We start from the raw sequence: 17,953 nt of genomic DNA, 5'->3' as shown, positions 1-17,953 counted from the left end.
TCAGGCTGAAAAATTGTCATAAAGCCTTAAAAGGTTCAATTTAGAGTGTAATCCTTTCTTTGCCACCGGGGGTGGGGGGGGAGCAGGCTGTTTGCCAGGAGAAGGAACAGGAAGTGGCTCGCTGGAGGTTTTTTGTCCTGGTCTCAAGAGACCTCAGCACCAAAAACTCTTGCTCTAAGAGGCTGTGAAAACCAATTGGCTGTATTTGGTACAGTCTTAATTTTTTTGTCACAGTGAGTGCCATGAGTTGAATACTAAAATGCTTTATTAAAATGTGAAGGCTTCTAAAGAAAGGCTTGATTTTAAAATTTGTTCTCAGTATCCCAAGCTGCAACTTCATCTTCAGAAAATGGTATCTTTTGGTATGAGCCTGGTGTATCAGATTCCAACAGTGCATCTTCTCTGTAGTTCACCTACTAGAAATAGCAAAGTCATCCACCATATAAAGACAATGTACTTTTTGGTGATGCTAAAGCTAAACGTGCCAAATTCCTTTACCTTTTGCTGTAAGTTATAAAAACTTCACTCACGCTTTTATTCTCCTTTTTCTTTTCCTGTGTCTATAAACTACAGATGGAGGCCAAAGTAAAGGGGACACTAAGTTACAGCGGAAAAACCAGTGACTTCTGGACAAGCAAGGGAGCTGAAGCAGTTCTGGTTGGCTGACAGAATCTGCCCAGTTGGGAAAGTGCTTATTGTCACAGGGCTGCTGTTTCTGTCGATGTTTACATATTCTGATCCCAAGCACTGTGGTGAGAGGAAGAAGAAAAAGAAAACAATACTTGATCAAAGAGAGAAGGAAAAGGAGGACTGGTCCTCCTGGTCATGCAGACTGGTCATAGTTTGATCTTGCCTAAAGAAACAAGCTTTTTTTATCTGCTCTGATTGGCTTTTAAAAGAAATTGATCGTCAAACCCACAGCAGCACAAACTTTTTTTTTTTCCCCCTCCCTGGGTGATGTCCAATGAAGAGTTGAAAGCGTGAGAGGAGCTAGAATAGGTTTCTCCATCCATTGTGTAAGGTGGTATCATCCACTTCATAAGTGCCCAGTATAAGATTATGTGCAGGTCCTGAGTGTACTGTATGGTTGTGGACCAAAGGTTATGTAGAATAGGGGTGGTGCTGGGATACTTTGCATTATAATTAATCCCTTATACAAATGCAGTTTCTGATATGGGCATTTTTCCAGCTTTATAAGGCTGTTTGGCTTTAGGGAGCCTACAGATGTATGCAGTCTCATTAGAGAGTTGTGATCAAAAACAGATCTCCTGGTACATTCAGTTGTGTGAGACAGACTACTGGGAAATCCCTTTCTCCTAATTTGATTTTCTTTAATATAAACATTCTTATTTAAGGGAGGAAGAGGACGGAAATTTTCCCATTTACATGAAAAGGAAACCCACATTTTATTGGTCAGACTAGCATTTCTTTCCCACTTTTTTTTTTCAAAAAAACACCTTTTTTTCCTCAGTCCTTCCATTTGTTAAAATTTCTTTGCCTTTGTCTTGTGCTTATCTGCTGTGGAAATTGGCATGTCTTTTATAAAACACAACCAGTTCTTTATCCATTCTAGATCTTCCTCATCCTTCATCTAACTCCTCCCAAAAGCCATGCATTATACTGATTTGCTAGTTAAACCAAGCTGATGGTGACCTATTCCAGAGCCAGGTTAGTACTGCTTCAGGCATTAGCCAAAGAGGAGTCGTTCAAAAGCGACCAGAGGTGCCTTCTCTTCTGGGGGCTGAATGGGTTGTCTTCAGCATTTCCAGCCCCTGCTGGCCTGGGGAGTTCCTGACCTGAACTCTTTTCTTACATGGTAGCACAAGACTGCAAAGCTGGCTTGCCTTCTCCACCTCCCCCACCTACCCACCCCCAGATAGCAATACATAGACTGGTTCATTTGTAAGTGAGGAAGTTTCCAGCACATGTTGCACTTTCAACACTAGGACAGAACTTTGCTGTTGAGTCCCTTGCGCTGTCAGATAACAGGTGAGAATGGCAGAAATTGTACTCAAGTCATAGGGGAAAGGAGCAAATAAAACAGTATGATGCCCTTCTTCAACCCCGAAGCAATCCTTTGCTCAGAGATACTGAAATTCCTAGTAGCTAGCCTTTCCAGTAGTTTGAGATTGAACCAGTGGCTACTGGTTGTCTTACACCTCCCAGAGAGACTTTGACCCATGGATAATGAATCTTAAATGTTTTTTGATAGATTAACTTATAGCTTTCAGGTTTCTTTTACATGTGATTTATTTTTCTTAGACCAGACAATTTCTTTTCTATTTAGAGCTCATTTTAATTTTATATAAATATATATACATGAATTTAAAATAATATATATTGTGTATTTAGTATAAAACTGTTGGGTTGAGCTCAGCAATAAATGTTTTTGCACAACACTTCTGTGAAAGACAGATTGAATTAAAATAAGATGCATTAGTTCATTAATTTCACTCCATAGCATCTGCCAATTAAATGTGTTTTAGCTAGTGCTGATGTTTTGTATGTGGCGTGTTGGTTAGATGAGCTTGCATCTCCATCGTCAAGGTTAGAGTTAAAACACACAGCTACGTAGACTCTGGCATTCTTAATACTGTGCAAATTCCACCAAAATACCATAAACTATTTACAATGCAAACTTGATCTGATTTTTTTTTTCCTCTTTCTCCAGGAAGGGTTGGAGGAAGATGGCTTTTGGTTTTTGAGGCCAAACAGTTCTGGCAGGATGCTAATTCTCTGAACTGTACCAGACCTGATAGCTTTTAACAGTGCATGTAGCTAAGGGAGTTGCAGCAGTCAGCCCTCAGGCAGCAATATATTTAAAAGACCCTGTCCTAGGAGAGTTCTACCTCTTCTATGTTTTCCTCATCAAGGCATGTCATTCAAATTGCCATCTTTTGTCTTCGTACTTAATGAAATATTAGACTGGGAGACTTGGAGCCTTTATAACTACAGCACAAATTTTCTTTCAACATTCCTTTCTTCCTGGAAGTATGCCTCATCTTCAGTTGGGAAGTATCTTCTCTAAATCTTAAGAAGGGTAGGAGTATTCCTGTCTGTGTGGCCTATTGAGCTTCTCAGTCTTGGGAAACAAGTCAACTAATACTTATTTTGGAAATAGATAGTAGGATGATCAGAATAAAGAGGACCACACGTTGTTCATGAAGCCAGTTCACACAGCCTCCCAAGATGGTATCTGTTCTCAGTTATTATGCTTCTGAGCTTTGGAATCAGCAACATAATGATGAAAGAGTCTGTTCCCTGGTCTCCCTAGTTAAACCTAGCAAGGCCAAATCAAAGGAAATGATAGGGTGGCTCTCAGAGACCTTTGCAGGTAGCATAAACAGGATGGGGAAGTAAAAGATACCTGCAACATCCAAATGCAAAATTAGGTTAATACTGTACTATTTTCTGCACAGCAGCAGCTCTTCTACAGACATTTTCCCCCAAGTTTTTACTAGTTTTTAAGGGCCTTTGTTAATAAGTAAACTGTAGTTGTACATACTAAATAACCCTCAGTATTCACAAGCAATAAGAAAGCCAAGTAGAGCTGTCTTTTCCGGACAGCAGGGCTGAACTCGGTTTGGGGACTGTATATGAGCAACATGTCAAGCTCACTGAAAGCCCCAAACGCATGCAAGCAATAATTTCAAACACAGGTTTTAATGTTAAAACCGTCTGGGTAATGTTTTCTGCTACATGATCCAAAGTCCCAAAAGTCATGGTAGCTATTTTATATCCTTTTGAGACACTTGCAAAGAAAGAAGGCAGGCTAGATGAAAATCGGGCTGCAAAGTTTCCCGATGCCTTGGACTGCAGTGTTATCCTAATCCAAGATGCAAATGGCTGAAATCACTTCGTCCAGCCTTCTCTGTTGATTTGAGATACATGACTAATAGCTATCAACTAAGTCACAAGTGTGGATGCTGTGGGTTTCACATCTGTTTTCTGCTAATCAGAAGTAACTTTTAATTACCTGGGTTCTGCTTCTTGTTTGAATCCAATCAAAGTTGTCTGATGCACAGATTTGGGGGTGGGACAGGTGCCAAGAGCCTGTTTCCTTCCTGCAGTCCCATCGCCTACCTGACCCTTCCTCCACACTCCTTCTCCACTTGGTGCAAGACCCTTGAGGACATGAAAACAGAGAAATCCTGCAACTCTCCCAAGCTGCCATCAGTTGTGTGAACCATTAACCCTCTGGGAGTCATCTTGGACTCCAACTAACTTTATCACATTTGCTGCTACATTCGTAAAAGGAACTTTTGGCTGTATTTATTAGCAAATTCTAATCTAGTTTACAGGTTTTGGTTTTCTTTTGAGTAGTTTTTTTCCACAGATGGATTAGAAGTGTTGGGGTGTTTGGGTTGGTTGGGTTTTGTTTGGGTTTTTTCTTTTTTTTTGTTAGGTGGGGGGGTGTTGTTTGGTTTTTGTTGGTTTTTTTTTTTTTAGGAGTGAATTGGTGGAAGCACAGTGGTCCCTCTTCTGCTTTTTATTTTGGATTTTTTTTGAAGATGGCATTGCAGGGAAAACCTGGAGCCAAGCCAAGCTGTTGAAGGCTTCCTCCTACACTTCCATCTTTTCATGAATCAGGGGGAAATCGTAAAAGGGACACTTGCTTTGTGTTTGGGTTTGGTTTTTGGTTTTGTTTTTTTCTCCATAAAATGAAAAAGGAAGGTGAAAGCAGTAGGTAAATGACTGATTAATTAACACTTTATGCAATTTTAATTTTATAGAAATTAAAAAAAAAAGGTTGGTAGATTTTGGTTGGTCTTAGCTCTGGTGAAATGGCTGTTACCCTCCATGACTTACTTGATTCAGGCCTTTGTCCTTTGTTTAAGTGCCTTTTTTTTTTTTTTTAATTTTATTTCCCTACCCACTTTAAACTGTTCTCAGAGATCCTGAAGTGCTGGAAGGCATTTTGGAGGAAAATCTTAAGCTTGCCAAGATGGCTTTATGCTGTTATACTATTTGTTCCCTTTTGTAAAGAAAACAAAAGTGTAATGTGTGTAACCTCATAGCTGCTGTACCATGGCATTGGTTCTGTGTGCTTGTGCGTTCTTTCTCTCACACTCATACACGTGCACACACACACATATACAGCAATATTCCCATGAAACCTGTTCATACTCCTACATTCTGCTGGCTCTGAACACTTAACGGTGAACACTTGTGCAAAGATGGCAGTACAATAAAAAGAGTGTGTGTGAGTGTGCATAAATGTGCATGAGAGAAAGGAAATGGCTAATGGGAATGAAGCTTCTTGCATTTTTCTCTGAAGGTTTTAAATTTGGATCTTAATTAGGTTATGAGTAAACATTATGGGCCCTGTCTGGCAACCTTATTAAATACTGGACCACTTCACGCAATTACTGAGTCTGAGGCAAAGATGTGTGACTGACAGCCCCAAGGAGGTGTGTGGGGAGAGGAGGTTAAAATAGCAGCTTGTGACAAGTTTCAGTTGAGGTGAATTGTGAGGAATGTTGTGTGTGGCTACTCACATCTGCCTAACACAGTTATTGTGAGGATTCTCACATTTACCGGAATTTATACTTTCTGCTACACATCATGTGTAAGAAGGAATTTGGTAAAACCTGCAGGAGTGCAGCTGCTAACTGAATTTAAACCTGGCTACGCTTCACATGCTGCCTAAATCATGCACCATGAAGTACTTTTCTAGTTGTACTTTTTCTCAGTTTATTGAGATTTCATTAATGGTTTGTTCTCTTAATATAATGAACAGTAAGTTCATGTTTGTTAGCTGCAAGTGAACCCTTAAAGTAGTGACTGTACTTGTTTTCTTGTTCTCTGGCAAAATTAGTAATCTGCAATAGGTCATCTAGTGGTTTTAACAATTCTATGCCGAGGATCTATTTAATTTGCCGTAAACAGGCATACCTGAAATCAGTAATTCACTTGGTCAACGAGTGCTAAACTTAAGGTAACACGTGTACGCATCACTAGACTGCGCTAGTGCTGTGATGTCCTTCCCTTGGGGAAGATCTAATTTTGAGTTGCAATGTGAAAAGGAAGCATTTACTTTCCAGAATGGAAATGGAATGAAGAGTCCTTCGTAAGTGGAGAGCTCGTCTAGAGAACACATATGATAGCAAATACAACATGTTCCTGTGGCAGAGAACAGCCTAACTGCTATTTCAGTTCTTAGCTTGTCCTCACATGTTTGAGTGAACCTGTTTATGTAAACTAGGCCATAGGCAGATTTCTTCTACCACTCTAATGGTGCCAGTCAAAGACAGGACTATTGCTGGTAGCTCAGCCAGTTGGAGTGATAGTGAGGGTGCTGCTTAATGTGCCTTAGGTACATCATTGAAGTTACTTCAGGGGAATTTGCCACATCCACCTGTGGCAGTAAACTGAGCTAACCTGGCTCTTCTGTCGCTGTCTAATTCATGTTGGGCACACAAACTCTTTAGCCTAGGCTGATCTGTGAGATGGGGAATCTACAGTTGGTGATGATGGGTACTGTTGCAGTCTTTTTTAACAAATGCAGCTGTTGTGAATATCTGTCTGTCTGCTGCTTAAGAAATCTCTGCCAAAATAAGCAGCCAGAAGTATGCTTACTGGGTCAGTGGAAAGATAACCATTGTGTAGGGGAATGCTTTGTTTGTGGAAACTTCTGGTGTGGCTTCATCATCCTTTCTCTATGACCCAGTGATCCCTTGCTGCTGTAATAGCCTTTTCGGGCCGTAGAAAGCCCTGCTGCTGCTATTGAGTTATGCTGAGAGATCAGCATGGCCTGGAACTGGCCCAAAACTGGGGAAGTACAAAGATTCCCTACAGCTGTTTTTGCACACTTCTCATAAATAAAACTGTGCTAATCTTGTCAGTAGTCAAGGATATAGGTCTGTATTTTTGTAGCAGTTTCTGACAGCTATAATTCTACAGAGCAACTCTGGAGAAAAAACAAAAAAAACAAACCCAAGCCACCGTGTTTTATATCTAGAAATGAATTTCAGTCTCTTTCCTTGCCATCGTCTCCTGCTTAGGTAATAACCATTAACTAGTAAGTTTTTCTTTATGGTGAAGTAATCCAAAGCAAGCAGCGTACACCATGTTTGACTCCTATCATGCTCAGTACTAAAGGGTTTTGGTTGGGGTTTTTTTGGTGGTGTGTTTTCCCAGAAGTGTGTGCAGATTTATTTTATCAACAGACAGTTGATTTGTTACTGTCTAATACCAAGAGAAAAAGAAAGAAAAGCAACGAAAACCAGTCAGGAGATACCACCATCACAGGCCAAACCAAGCAGCTGCTGAGGCAGCCAGGGCTTCTTTGAGACTTCCTAGATTTCACCAGAGGAGTGGAAAGTGGGGCAAGAAACTTTCTGGTGTGCTCAGCTTTTTCCATATAAGGCCTTAGTTTGATTAGTAGTCACTAATATCAACTATGCAGATAAGTATTTACATGTTTCAGTGTTACATGCATTCCTTCCCCAGCTACCCCTCTTAACACACGTGGAAGTTTTACCCAAAGAAAATGGAATATTTTTTGAATGTCTGTACTGCAGAAGTCTTTTTTGCTAACGTGAAGAAAGAAATTTGTATTTTAAAAAAGAAACCCTTTCACTGGTGCAACACCTAGTGTCAAGTGTCATGAAGTTGCTTCGAGAGGGAAGCTAAAATCACCTCTTGTGACAGGTTTGAGTGAGAGTTTTTTAGAATATTCAGCTCTCAAAATTGGTTTAAGAAGCTGCAGCAATGTTTTGTTTTGTTTTTTAAAATGTACAGATTGGGTTTGGGGAAGAACTAGTGAGACATCCCAGGTTTCTTTCCGGTATCAGAAGTAAATGAAATCAATTTCTCACTGAAATGAAGTTGCTTCTAAACAAGGGGAGTTATTTGCTACACAGTAGCTGGATCTTTAAATAAAAGCTAAACTGTGATCCCCAGGTATTTCTCACTGATCTCCTAGTTTTGTTGTATGTAACTACAAATAACAATTTAGCTCAGAGGTGAGAACTGTAGTGTGTGTTTTATTGCCAGTGATTCCATCATGTAGCAATTAGTACCATGTTCTTACATAGTTCTCAAGATCCATACTGGAAATAGATGGGAAAATTTTATTTTTGGACTACTGTTTAAAAAAAATTACAAAATTAACTGCTACTTTTTACCCCCAAAAGTCTACTGAGCGTTTTATATTTTAGCATTTAAACTAGTGCCCTTGTTAAGTGATTTGTCTCTTGTAGTCTTCTTTTGCTGAGGGTTAGAAGCATTTAATGAGTAATCCTTAAAATGTTGGCATTTTCTAGCTTAAAGTGAGGTGCTTATAATAAAAGGGCATCTGTGATGATAACTTCTATTCAAAAGCACTATGTTCAGAATATTTAATTGGGGAAGAAAAAGAGTGTGAGCTCAAGTCCCTTTAGTTCTGCCTGATAAAAGAGGCTCAGTCACGAACAGAGCATCCAAATACCTGCCTGCACAGCTAACAGTCATGGGGATCATCCCCTCGACAGAGGTTTGGCCTCAGTATCCTTTGTTTGGTTTCACTTACGGAGTGTGTATTTGCAAGTTTGGATACAGCCAGCTTAACTGTACCTGATTTGCTGTAATCCCCAAGACAATGAAAGGCTGAGAAACAAATTAACAGTGTTTCCTGCCTTTCACTAGGTAGCCCTTTTGCTAGGTAGCTCAGAACAAACAGCTGGCCAAGTGCTGTGTTATAAATGAATGTTAAATCACAGCTAGAATTCTTTGCATTTCTTGGCTTCAAACAAAGGAATGCAGTTACTATGAGATAGCAAACCTGTTTGAGTTGGTGATTCCTGTGATGCTTTACTCAGTCCAGCATGAATTTGTACAAGGTCACCTTCCTCCTTTTAATACTTGCATATTTTGGATTATAGGGCTTAGTGATGGAGAGAGGATCTTAACAGCTGCGTGCTCACCTGATGAGCTCTCCAGAGAATCTCCCCTGTGAAATGCTCCCCTCTTGTGACAACAAGCCTGAACAGCCAAACGCAGCGACATTTGGGTGGCTAGCACCACTTTCATTTGGATTTTTAGGGAGATGTGTTCCAATAACTTCAAGGGATACTGTGTGTTAAATATCTGATTTCTTTCCTCTCTCCTTATAAAACTGGACCTGAATGCAAGTTTTGAGTTGTCTGGGTTTGTTTTGTGGGTTGGGTTGTTTTTTGTTTGTTTGTTTTTTTGTTGTTTTGGTTTTCTTTTTTGTGTAATAATCTCAGGACCTGAAAGATTGTAGCATTTAGTGTGTCTTAAAAATGATGTACTGTACCAGCCATGGATTTTGTAAATACACCTGTCTCCCTTTTTTGTATTTTAATTTTTTAAAAGTGTGTAAGGCTCTTTGCCAGAGGAACTGGTGCCTGCTTAATTTCCATCCTGAACTGAAGCAGGAAAAGGAAGAAGCTGCTGCCACAAAAGCCCGCATCAGTTCCAAATGTGTATATTGTTCTGGTCAGTTTAATGGCTGTTAGTCTTTTGTTAGTTGGGAAGTCCGTTTGTTCCCCTGCACGTTCCCAGTTGTGGCTAGCAGAGCCCTATCAGGGAGACTAATTTTTACTCTTGTGTGTGACTACTTGATGCTTTGACTCCTTCCAGATACTCAGGTTTGCTATCCCTGAGACGTCTGTTTCCAGAGGTCAGGACTATCGACCATCTGCAAGAATAGCCAGAGAGTTTTACGAGTGCTTTGGTCCAAACGCAGTAATAGGGTTTGTATCCTGTGAACCTTGCAGATAACCACCTTCACCTGTTCCGAAAGGTGGATTTGCCCTTTTATTTTCAGCTTTCCTGAAAGGAGTGCAAAGATACTTTTTTTGGCAGCAGACTTTGCTCTGCGATCCAACCTTGCTGGCAGACCCCTGTTCTGCAGTAGGAGCCTTACTCAATTCAGCGTAGCTGTTCCCTGTCCCTAACTGCGACAGGCTTTTTTCATGAGTGTACTTTTCTTTTTTAATGTCATGTGTCTGTGCTGTATTAAATAAAGAGGAATGTACATATTAGCCCTGTCTCTTGTCATTTCTCAGAACAACATGTACGTAAAAAGGCTTCCCATGAAGGGCTGTCGCTTGGGGTTTTTGGCGGGTTGTTCACTGGTGCTTTGGGGGGGGGGGGGGCGCTGCTAGCGAAAGCGAGGGAGGTACTGTTCGCACGGAGCAGCGCTTTAATCACGTGTTAGTTTTACAGGGATCTTGCCTTCTGAGGTGCTTTATTCCCAGGCCCTGTCTAGCCTCCTAGCCTGCGGTAGGAGCCGAAGGGCACTGCCGGGCCCGCCCCGCCCCGCGCTCCCAGGGCACCATGCGGCAGGCGTCTTCCAGGCCGCGCGCGGGGAGGTGCTGCCCAGTCAGCGGCCTTCCGCGCGCTCTATAAAAGGAAGGGGGGCGGGGAGAGGGAAGAAGTAGGTGCATAGAGAAACGGACTCACAGCAGCCCCAGTGGCCTAATGGATAAGGCATTGGCCTCCTAAGCCAGGGATTGTGGGTTCGAGTCCCATCTGGGGTGACTATATTTTTCGCATCCGCAACCCGCCCAAGCGCTTCAGCGCTCTGAACCGCGGCAGGCGCTAGCCGCGGGCCTCCGTCTCCCGCGGAGGCCGAGTGCCCCCCGCTCGCTCTAACGGGCTGCGGATCGTTTTAAGGCCACAGCCCCGGAAACGCGTGGGCGGCTGGCGGTGGGGGCACAGGGCCGCGGCCTAGCGCGGCTTCCCGCAGCCCCGGGGGCGTCCCCGTGATCCCGCTCCGGTTCCTTCGGCCCGCGCTCGCAGCGCAGAGGCCGGCGGCGAGCCGCCCCTCCCTCAGCCCAACGGTCTAGCGCGGGGCGGCGGTGGTGGTGAGCGCACACGGTCCACGGCACAGCCCCGCCTCAACGCTCGGACCTTCGGCACTTGACCGCCGCTGGCTGGGGGGGCCGGGTAGGACAAGGCGATCGCGCACTTCGGTTCTCGACAGCCCACGCTGGCGGAACGGCGCCTCCTGGAAGCGCACGCAGCCCAGCCTCCTTCTGCGCCCCCGGGCCGACAGCGCGGGGGTGAGGTCTGCGCGCGCCGGCCGCTTCTTTATTGGCCGCCGCAGCGAGGCGGCGGCGCTCGATTGGTGCACGGGGGGGGAGGGGCGAAAGATGGCGGCGCTCGGCTCCCCCCTGCGCACCCTGCGTGGGCTCCTGCGGGAGCTTCGCCACGCCAGCGGCCGGGCGGGCCGCCCCTACCGCCACACGCCCGCCTACCGGCACATCGTGGCGGCCTTCCGCGCCCACCGGGTACGCGCGGGCGCCTCCCTGCCGCTCCTCCGTCCTGCCTGCCCCTCGGCGAGGCGGGAGCCCGCAGCCGGGTGTGTGAAGTCTCCGGGGTTGTTCTCTCCTCTCTGTAGGTCACCAGCGAGAAGCTGTGCCGGGCCCAGCAGGAGCTGCACTTCCAGGCTGCCACCTACCTCTGCCTGCTCCGCAGCGTCCGGGAGCACACGGCCCTTCACCAGGAGTACCACGGCAAGGGGGAGCGCTCGCCGGAGGAGGTCGCCGGCCTGGTGGGCTTCAGGTTGCCTCAGCAGCCGGGAGGGAAAGGTTAAGATGATTTTACTGTGTTACATACTTATTCCTGAATAAATATCCTAGAATTACCGAAACGGGCTGGCTTTGCTAGCTTGTGCCTTCTGTCAGTTCTAGGTTGCCGGTACGGTGTGAAAGAGCCATAACTGGGAATCCATTTCCCAGTTGATCAAGCGTACCAGGCCCACCCCTTGGATCCGAACGCGTGGTATGACAGGCAGCCTCCATGGAAAGAGAGAAAGGTGGTTTGTAGTGGAAAAACATGACAGCCTTCACTGCTAAACTTTAAAAGGAATTGCAAGTAAGAGAGAATTTGCCTGTTTACTGTAGGATTTTCCAGCCACGTGGGGGGTCCTGAAGCAGAATTTTCTACCCTCCCGATAGCAAAGGCGCTTTCCTTAGAACAGGAGTCCTCAAACTTTTTAAACAGGGGGCTGGCGTGTGGATGCAGTGGCAGGCAGTCATCTGCGGCTGCTTGGTTCCCCCCCAACCCCCGGCGGGGGGGTGGTGGTTCTGTAAATACCGGGGGCTGGATTGAGGACCTTGGGGGGCCGTATCTGGCCCACGGGCCATAGTTTGAGGACCCCCGCTTTAGAACCTTGGGAGATTCTGACAGACACTGCAGTAGCACAATCCTCTTTCATCTTGAAGATACTTTTTTTCCATATCAGTCAGCTGGTGGTAACAATTCAAACACAAGTTACACATTTCTTAGTGTCTCTGAGCAGTTGACTCTGCGACTATAGGGTTCCTGTGCTGTTCTTACACACCATGCATCTTAGAAATACTGAAGTGAACAGCTTACTGCCAGTTACACTAGATAAGTCAGGTTGCAGTTTTCTTGTCTTGCAATCTGGAACAGCAAGTTTCTTTTTATAAGAAAAGAAGTATTGGCTTGAATTGTTGTTGCTCTCTTCTCTGGATAAGGTTGAATTGTATGAAAGATACACGAGATCTGTAATCAGGCTGACTTACAATGGATAAAAATGTGAGGCTTGTTTACATGGGGGAGGAGCTAGAAGCAAGGCTAACAAGTGGGCTTTTTTTCCCCCCACTACCAGGGGAAACAAACTATTCTGACAGAAAAGCATTGCAAATACATTTAGATAAGTAATTATCTGTATTTTTCTTCCCCTGTATGTGAAACCTGGGGATAGTTCCAATCCCCAAAGTATAGTGGAGAGGCACAATAGATCCTTAAATCTGGGAAGATTTGCACTACTTAGGACAGGTAAGGAGATGTGAACTACAAGTTTTAAGGTTCTGTAGACCAAAAATCTGGTTTGCAACTCTTGCAGTGTCTCACTAGTTAAACGGAGTTTTTTGGAAGTGTCGATAGCCCAGGCGAGAAAGTACCAACCTGTTTACAGCAAAGTAGATGAAAATTATGCGAAGTCAGCATACCCTAAGAGTGGCTGTGATGTACTACTTGTTCTGTTATTTAATGCAGCTGCTGCATTCTGCAATTTGCCTTCCAGATGGACTAAGGGCTCACTCCATCCAAAGTCTGTAGTATATTGCTCCAGAAGAAAAATAAATGGCTCACTGAAAGTAGTTCTGGAAGAAAACCTGAAATTTGGCTAGAAATAGATGCTCCTTAAAGAGTACCTAGAGTTAAAGGTTGTACGGTGTGGGTAAAAATAACTAAAATTTCTCAATTTCCCCTAAACACTTAAGTACTAAGTAGAGAAAATTTTAACCGCTGTCTGTGTCTCTTCCAGTTACTTCCCCTTCAATCCAAAATCATGACTAAAACAGTAAATGTGAATATTAAAGGAAAAAACAAAGCTGGGACGTGCTGAATAGCTGAGGGGCACTGGGTAGGGAATCTTTTCCTAAACGTGTTATAGAAGACTCCAGTCAGAGCATTGCATCTTCTCTGCAAGTCCTTGTGAAATCCAGATAGTCGGCGGTGGGGTTTTTAATGGCTTGTTTTGTTGCCCTTTCTCTACTTGTATTAAGCTAACCTTAAGAGTTGAACACGACCCTGGCTGTGGAGGAGAGCCGATCGTGGCGACAGTCACTGGCAGCTTTTGGGCACTAGATGGCAACGCCGTGGTTAAGAAAGGGATACTCGCAAAATGCAGGCGTTAGAATATAAATTGTGAAAAATGTTCTTTTTGAGACTGGTTGCTGGCGCTCTGGAAGTTGAATTAGCTTCAGTTTTAAGGGAGGTGCGCTAAAAGGCGGCTGTTGCCCTGGCTTTTCTCACCAACGCGACCGTAATTGCGCTGACGGCTTGAGGGAACGGAGCTGCAGACAACGGTGCCGAACGTCACTCCCACGCAAGGACCAGTCCGCGAGGGGCAGGCTCCGTCAGGGCTGGCGCTGACACGCGCACCCACGCTCGCTCCGTCGCCCGGTGAGCGCGGCCCAGCGCAGGGAACGCGTCTGTCCTGGGGACCAGGCGGCGGGGCTGTGAGAGGCGCCCCCTGCGCAGCCCAGGCTTCCCGCCCGCTTTGCGTTAATCCCAGCCACGTGCTTCGGCACGTTACAACCGACCGCCCTGCGCCTGCCCCGGCTGGGTTTCGCCTCGGAAAGGCAGGGACGGCCCCCACCGCCCCCTCCCGGCGGGACTCCCTGTCGCCCCCCGCGGGCGCGGCCACTGCGGGCCAGGCCGCGCCGCCGCCGACCCGGCGGCCGCGACGTCACAGCGGCTACGCGGAGCCGCTCGGCCAATCGGCGCGCCCCAGGGGCCCAGCCCGGCGAAAGGCTCGACGGCCCAATCGTGGGCCTCGCAGCGCGGTGCGTCACCGGCCGGACGCCGCGCTTGGTGGCCAATCAGCGGGCGGCCAAGGCCCGCTCGCGCTGACGTCGCGGAGCGGACGAGGGTGCCTAGGGCGCGTGCGCGCGGGCTTCCGTTACGGCTGGCGCGCGCGCGTGGCAGGCGTGAGAGGAAGCGGGAGGAGCGGAGGGGGGAGGGGAGGCGGCGGCGGCACGGAGGCCGGCGCGTGGCAGGTTTCCCGCTCCGCTTTCCACCGGGAGCGCGAGACAGGCAGCGCCCGCCTGCCCTCCCCGCGGCGTCGGGGGAGCGGCTCCGCCCGGGCCCGCGAGTGACGCGAGGGGGAGGGCTGAGCGCCGCGCCGGGCCTCGGGCCTTGTAGGCCGCTTTCGGCGTGACTCGGCCGGGCTGCGCCGGCCCCTCGCGTGCTCAAGATGTCGGCGCAGGCCCAGATGCGCGCCATGCTGGACCAGCTCATGGGCACGTCCCGGGACGGTAAGTGCCCCCCGGCCGGGGCGGGGGAGGGGAGGAGGGGGCGGAGCCGCCGAAGCCCCTGAGGTCACGGCGGTACCGGGCAGGCCGGCTGGCCGTTCGCCGTGATTGGCAGGCCCGGGGCCTGCTCCCTGCCGCCCCCTGCGGGGCGGGGCCTGCCGAGGCCGTAGGTCAGCGGCGGGGTGGGGGCCTTCGGCGCTGCCGCCCCCGGGGCTCGGGGGAGCCGGGCGCCACCTCCACCCGGGGAGCTGCCAGCGCCAGCCGCGTCCGAGTGGCGGGGTGCCCTGCTGGTGCTTCAGCTGCCGTTTAAGGCCCGCTTCCCGCGGTACCCGGGGCGCGCAGCGGAACTGCGCCTCAGCGGGCGCGCCCGCGGAGCCTTCCCGCGCGGCTCACCTCTGAGGGAGGCAGCAGCGTGATAGATTCAGATAGCCGAAAAATTACCCTCAGTCAGCCGCTGCTTCAGTAGAGCCGGTTTTGGTGGGGTTTTTTGGTGGTGGGTTTTTTGCGTTTTTTTTGTTACTATAGTTTTGTCTAAAGTCTGACCCAAACCATCATTTCAGTCAGCAGGTGGATATGGCTGCTGCTTTCTGAAAAAGAGTGTAGTTAACCCTAGTGGGCAAATTTTCTTAAAAAACAAACAAGCCTCAAACAGTTAACTAAAAGCTTAACATCTAGAGGCAGTAATCCCAAGGGGGAGATACTAGATGTACAGTCAGGTTTCAGATCATGCTGCGGTCACCTAGTGAATTGAAGTTTATCACTGTGTGAAGCTTCTCAGAATTTTTGTCAAAGTGCGTGGCAATCAACATGAGAGTTTGAACTGGAAGTCGCCCGTCAATGCAATTAATTTGAAGGCTGCTAGAAGAAAGCAGTTCCTTTTATGCTGTGTAGCATTTTATTTATAAACAAGAGAATACTGCGCCCGAGCGTAGACAGCAATTAGAGATTATTTAAATGTTCTGGATGTTGTACTCACTCTCACAAATGTGTTACATGTTTATTGAAGCTTAGAGCTGCTGAATTAATGGTTACCTGTTTTACCGTGCACGGAGTAGGCTGTATGAGCTGGGATGTACCTTGTACGTGCCAGTCATCTATTGGTACTGGGGTAATGTGATTTGACAGCTTTTTTTAGTGTAATCTAGAACTTTAAATAAACATAACTAGTGTTTACATACCTAGTATATCGGTAATGCTTTCTGCTAAGTGCTTATAGTTGTTTTAAACAAAGGCATGTTAATCTCATTGGAAAGCTCCTGTTCTGCAGAGATTGCCTTCCAAAGCAAGACTGGTTAGCGAGTAGTCATCACGAAGGATCTGATGTAGGGTATTTTTTGTCTTACCCCAGAAGATTTGTTGTGGCTGTGCATGTCTGAGTGCTTGGCAAAGTAACATTGTTCTCGTGAAACTCAAAGTCTTCCCAGTGTTGGCACCTAGATTGCTGTTTCAGAGCTACCCTAAGACGACTCAGAAGGTTTAAAGAGCAGGGGCTGTTGTAATTTTTGAATGTGTTTTCTGTTGGGTGGTGGGAGAAGAGTGGGATTTACCTGTGACACTTAAAAATGCTAAATGGCTAAGATCTAAACCAGGAAAAGCAATTTCAGGCTAGATTTCCTTCAGCTTTATAAGAAAGCAGTTATTTTATTGATAATTGTATTCACCCTCCCACCTGCCCTGTAATACCCAAACTGCATGGGGTGAACTGTTCACAAACTAACTGGCTAGAGAGCATTTAAACAAAATTGGCAGGATGGGGAAGGATAAGGAGAAAAGACTGTTTGCAAAACTAGCTTCCGTTATTGAATTAAGTGGGGAATTGAGGATCTCAGTGTAATACCATTCTAGTTTTCTAAAAAAAAAAAATATTAAAAATTCAGTGGAGCGATATTTAAATGAAGTGTGTACAGGAATTGAAAATGATCCCTTTTTTGCAGACCTGGTCCTTAATAAATTCAAGGCCAGGCTCAAGGTCATTGAAGGATTGCTAACCTTGAGAGTAGTGGGGTTTGAGGTTGTTTGGGGTGGGTTTTTTTATGTTGCTGCCACCTTTTATAGATACTCTGTTTCTAGTAATATGCAAATTGCAGCTTTTCATTAGAATATGGTGATTTTTTTTTGTTTATTTCTTGGTAGGCCATAGCTCTCATTTCACCACTTGTCCCCATTGCCTTTGATTTTCCTCTGCCTGGCAACACAATAGAGTTTAAAATGTTTTTAAAATAAAAAATCTTTCTTGGGTGGTGTTTGTGGTTTATGTTCAGAATTACCAAAGTGCTTTTTACTTTCCTAATTAACAGTTTTATACTTGTACAGAGTTTTTGGTTTTGTTGGGGGGAGGGGGGGCAGGGCAGCAGCAGCGGCAGTTGTTTTTGGGGTTTGGGTGGTTTTTTTTTTTAAGGAGTCTAGAATGTGCAAGTTTAAAATTCTTACCTATATATACAAGCAGATCAAACATTTGAGCTCTTCAGTGGGAACAGAATAAACTCAGAGGTAAATTCAAAGCCAGTAGTGGTGGCTGAATACATAGTCTGTATTACTTTCTTGGGGTTTATAGTATCATTTGTAGAGAAAGGAATGTGCTCTGAAAATGGTTTTGAAAATTCCACAACGAGATGCTCAAACATGGTTTTAGGAGATGAGCTGTAGGCTGTTAATTGTGGAAGTTTGTGCACGCACGTTATGACTGGTGTCCCTGGGGCTGGAATGGAGAAGCTCAGAGGACGTAGTTATTAAATGTTTTTATGGATTTGCTGTTAAGCTCTGAGAACATCTAGAAAGCACAGTTCTGCATTGGTCAAATTGATTCAGGAAATATCCACTGAGTTGTAAGAATATTTATGAAAAATAAACTGTAAGGAGCCTTTTAATTTCACATGTAGCTGCCCAACATGTGGCTGTCTAGCAGTAAGTATGTAGCTTTGGGCCTGCCCCTTGCTGTATCCTCCCCCAGAAGGCCCTATGCTTGTGGGCCGGAAGAACCAAGAGCTTTGTCACTTGCTTTGGCAAGTGGCCTGCTTCCTCCCTTGTCTCAGTTTTGGCAGTGGGATAGACGCAGTTGTAGTCACACAGTGTCACTCAAGATGTGACGAACTGCTGCCTAGTACCTGCCAGGATCTGAGGTTCAGGCAGCCTCTTTGCCAGCTGTTCAGACCAGTGCCCTGCTGCTCTGTGCTTGCCTTTGCTCATGTGACAGACACCTGACAGAAGTGAAACAG

At 46.1% G+C, this 17,953-nt stretch overlaps 3 protein-coding genes and 1 non-coding gene across 12 annotated transcripts in view; all 4 read left to right on the top strand.

Annotated features, from left to right (window-relative positions):
* UBN2 (ubinuclein 2) overlaps positions 1-9,989 on the top strand; it is a 56,216-nt gene extending 46,227 nt beyond the window's left edge. For all 4 annotated transcript variants that reach the window (XM_040594856.1, XM_040594857.1, XM_040594854.1 and 1 more), the window contains one exon: positions 574-9,989. In XM_040594856.1, coding sequence (XP_040450790.1) covers positions 574-623 — 50 coding nt within the window. In that variant the 3' untranslated portion in view covers positions 624-9,989. The remainder of the gene's footprint in view (positions 1-573) is intronic.
* Positions 9,990-10,414: 425 nt separating this feature from the next.
* On the top strand, positions 10,415-10,487 carry TRNAR-CCU. Its single transcript has one exon. It is a non-coding gene; the product is annotated as a tRNA-Arg (tRNA).
* A 217-nt stretch (positions 10,488-10,704) lies between these two features.
* FMC1 (formation of mitochondrial complex V assembly factor 1 homolog) lies at positions 10,705-11,602 on the top strand. Its single transcript, XM_040594280.1, has 2 exons — positions 10,705-11,240; positions 11,351-11,602. The coding sequence occupies exons 1-2, from the start codon at positions 11,103-11,105 to the stop codon at positions 11,543-11,545; spliced, it is 333 nt and encodes a 110-aa protein (XP_040450214.1). The 5' UTR covers positions 10,705-11,102; the 3' UTR covers positions 11,546-11,602.
* Positions 11,603-14,399: 2,797 nt separating this feature from the next.
* Positions 14,400-17,953, top strand: part of LOC121088361 (putative RNA-binding protein Luc7-like 2) — a 35,524-nt gene continuing 31,970 nt past the window's right edge. For 2 of the 6 annotated variants that reach the window (XR_005827935.1, XM_040594278.1), the window contains exon 1: positions 14,403-14,741. Coding sequence is in view for 4 of the 6 variants with exons in the window: in XM_040594278.1 (XP_040450212.1) it covers positions 14,681-14,741 (61 nt within the window). In the remaining 2 variants the exon portion in view is untranslated. Of the gene's footprint in view, positions 14,742-17,953 lie in introns of all 6 variants that reach the window. The other 4 variants (XM_040594274.1, XM_040594277.1, XM_040594275.1 and 1 more) reach the window with 4 other exon arrangements.

This window comes from Falco naumanni, chromosome 5 (genome assembly GCF_017639655.2).
Source record: "Falco naumanni isolate bFalNau1 chromosome 5, bFalNau1.pat, whole genome shotgun sequence".
Taxonomy (NCBI): domain Eukaryota; kingdom Metazoa; phylum Chordata; class Aves; order Falconiformes; family Falconidae; genus Falco; species Falco naumanni.
Note: the sequence above shows the minus strand (reverse complement) of the source record. Positions and strands in the feature narration are given on the sequence as shown.

Coding starts and splice junctions, on each gene's coding strand:
- FMC1 (XM_040594280.1), top strand. CDS start 11,103: ATGGCGGCGCTCGGCTCCCCCCTGCGCACCCTGCGTGGGCTCCTGCGG. Junction 11,241..11,350: donor CGGCCTTCCGCGCCCACCGG/GTACGCGCGGGC, acceptor TCCTCTCTGTAG/GTCACCAGCGAGAAGCTGTG.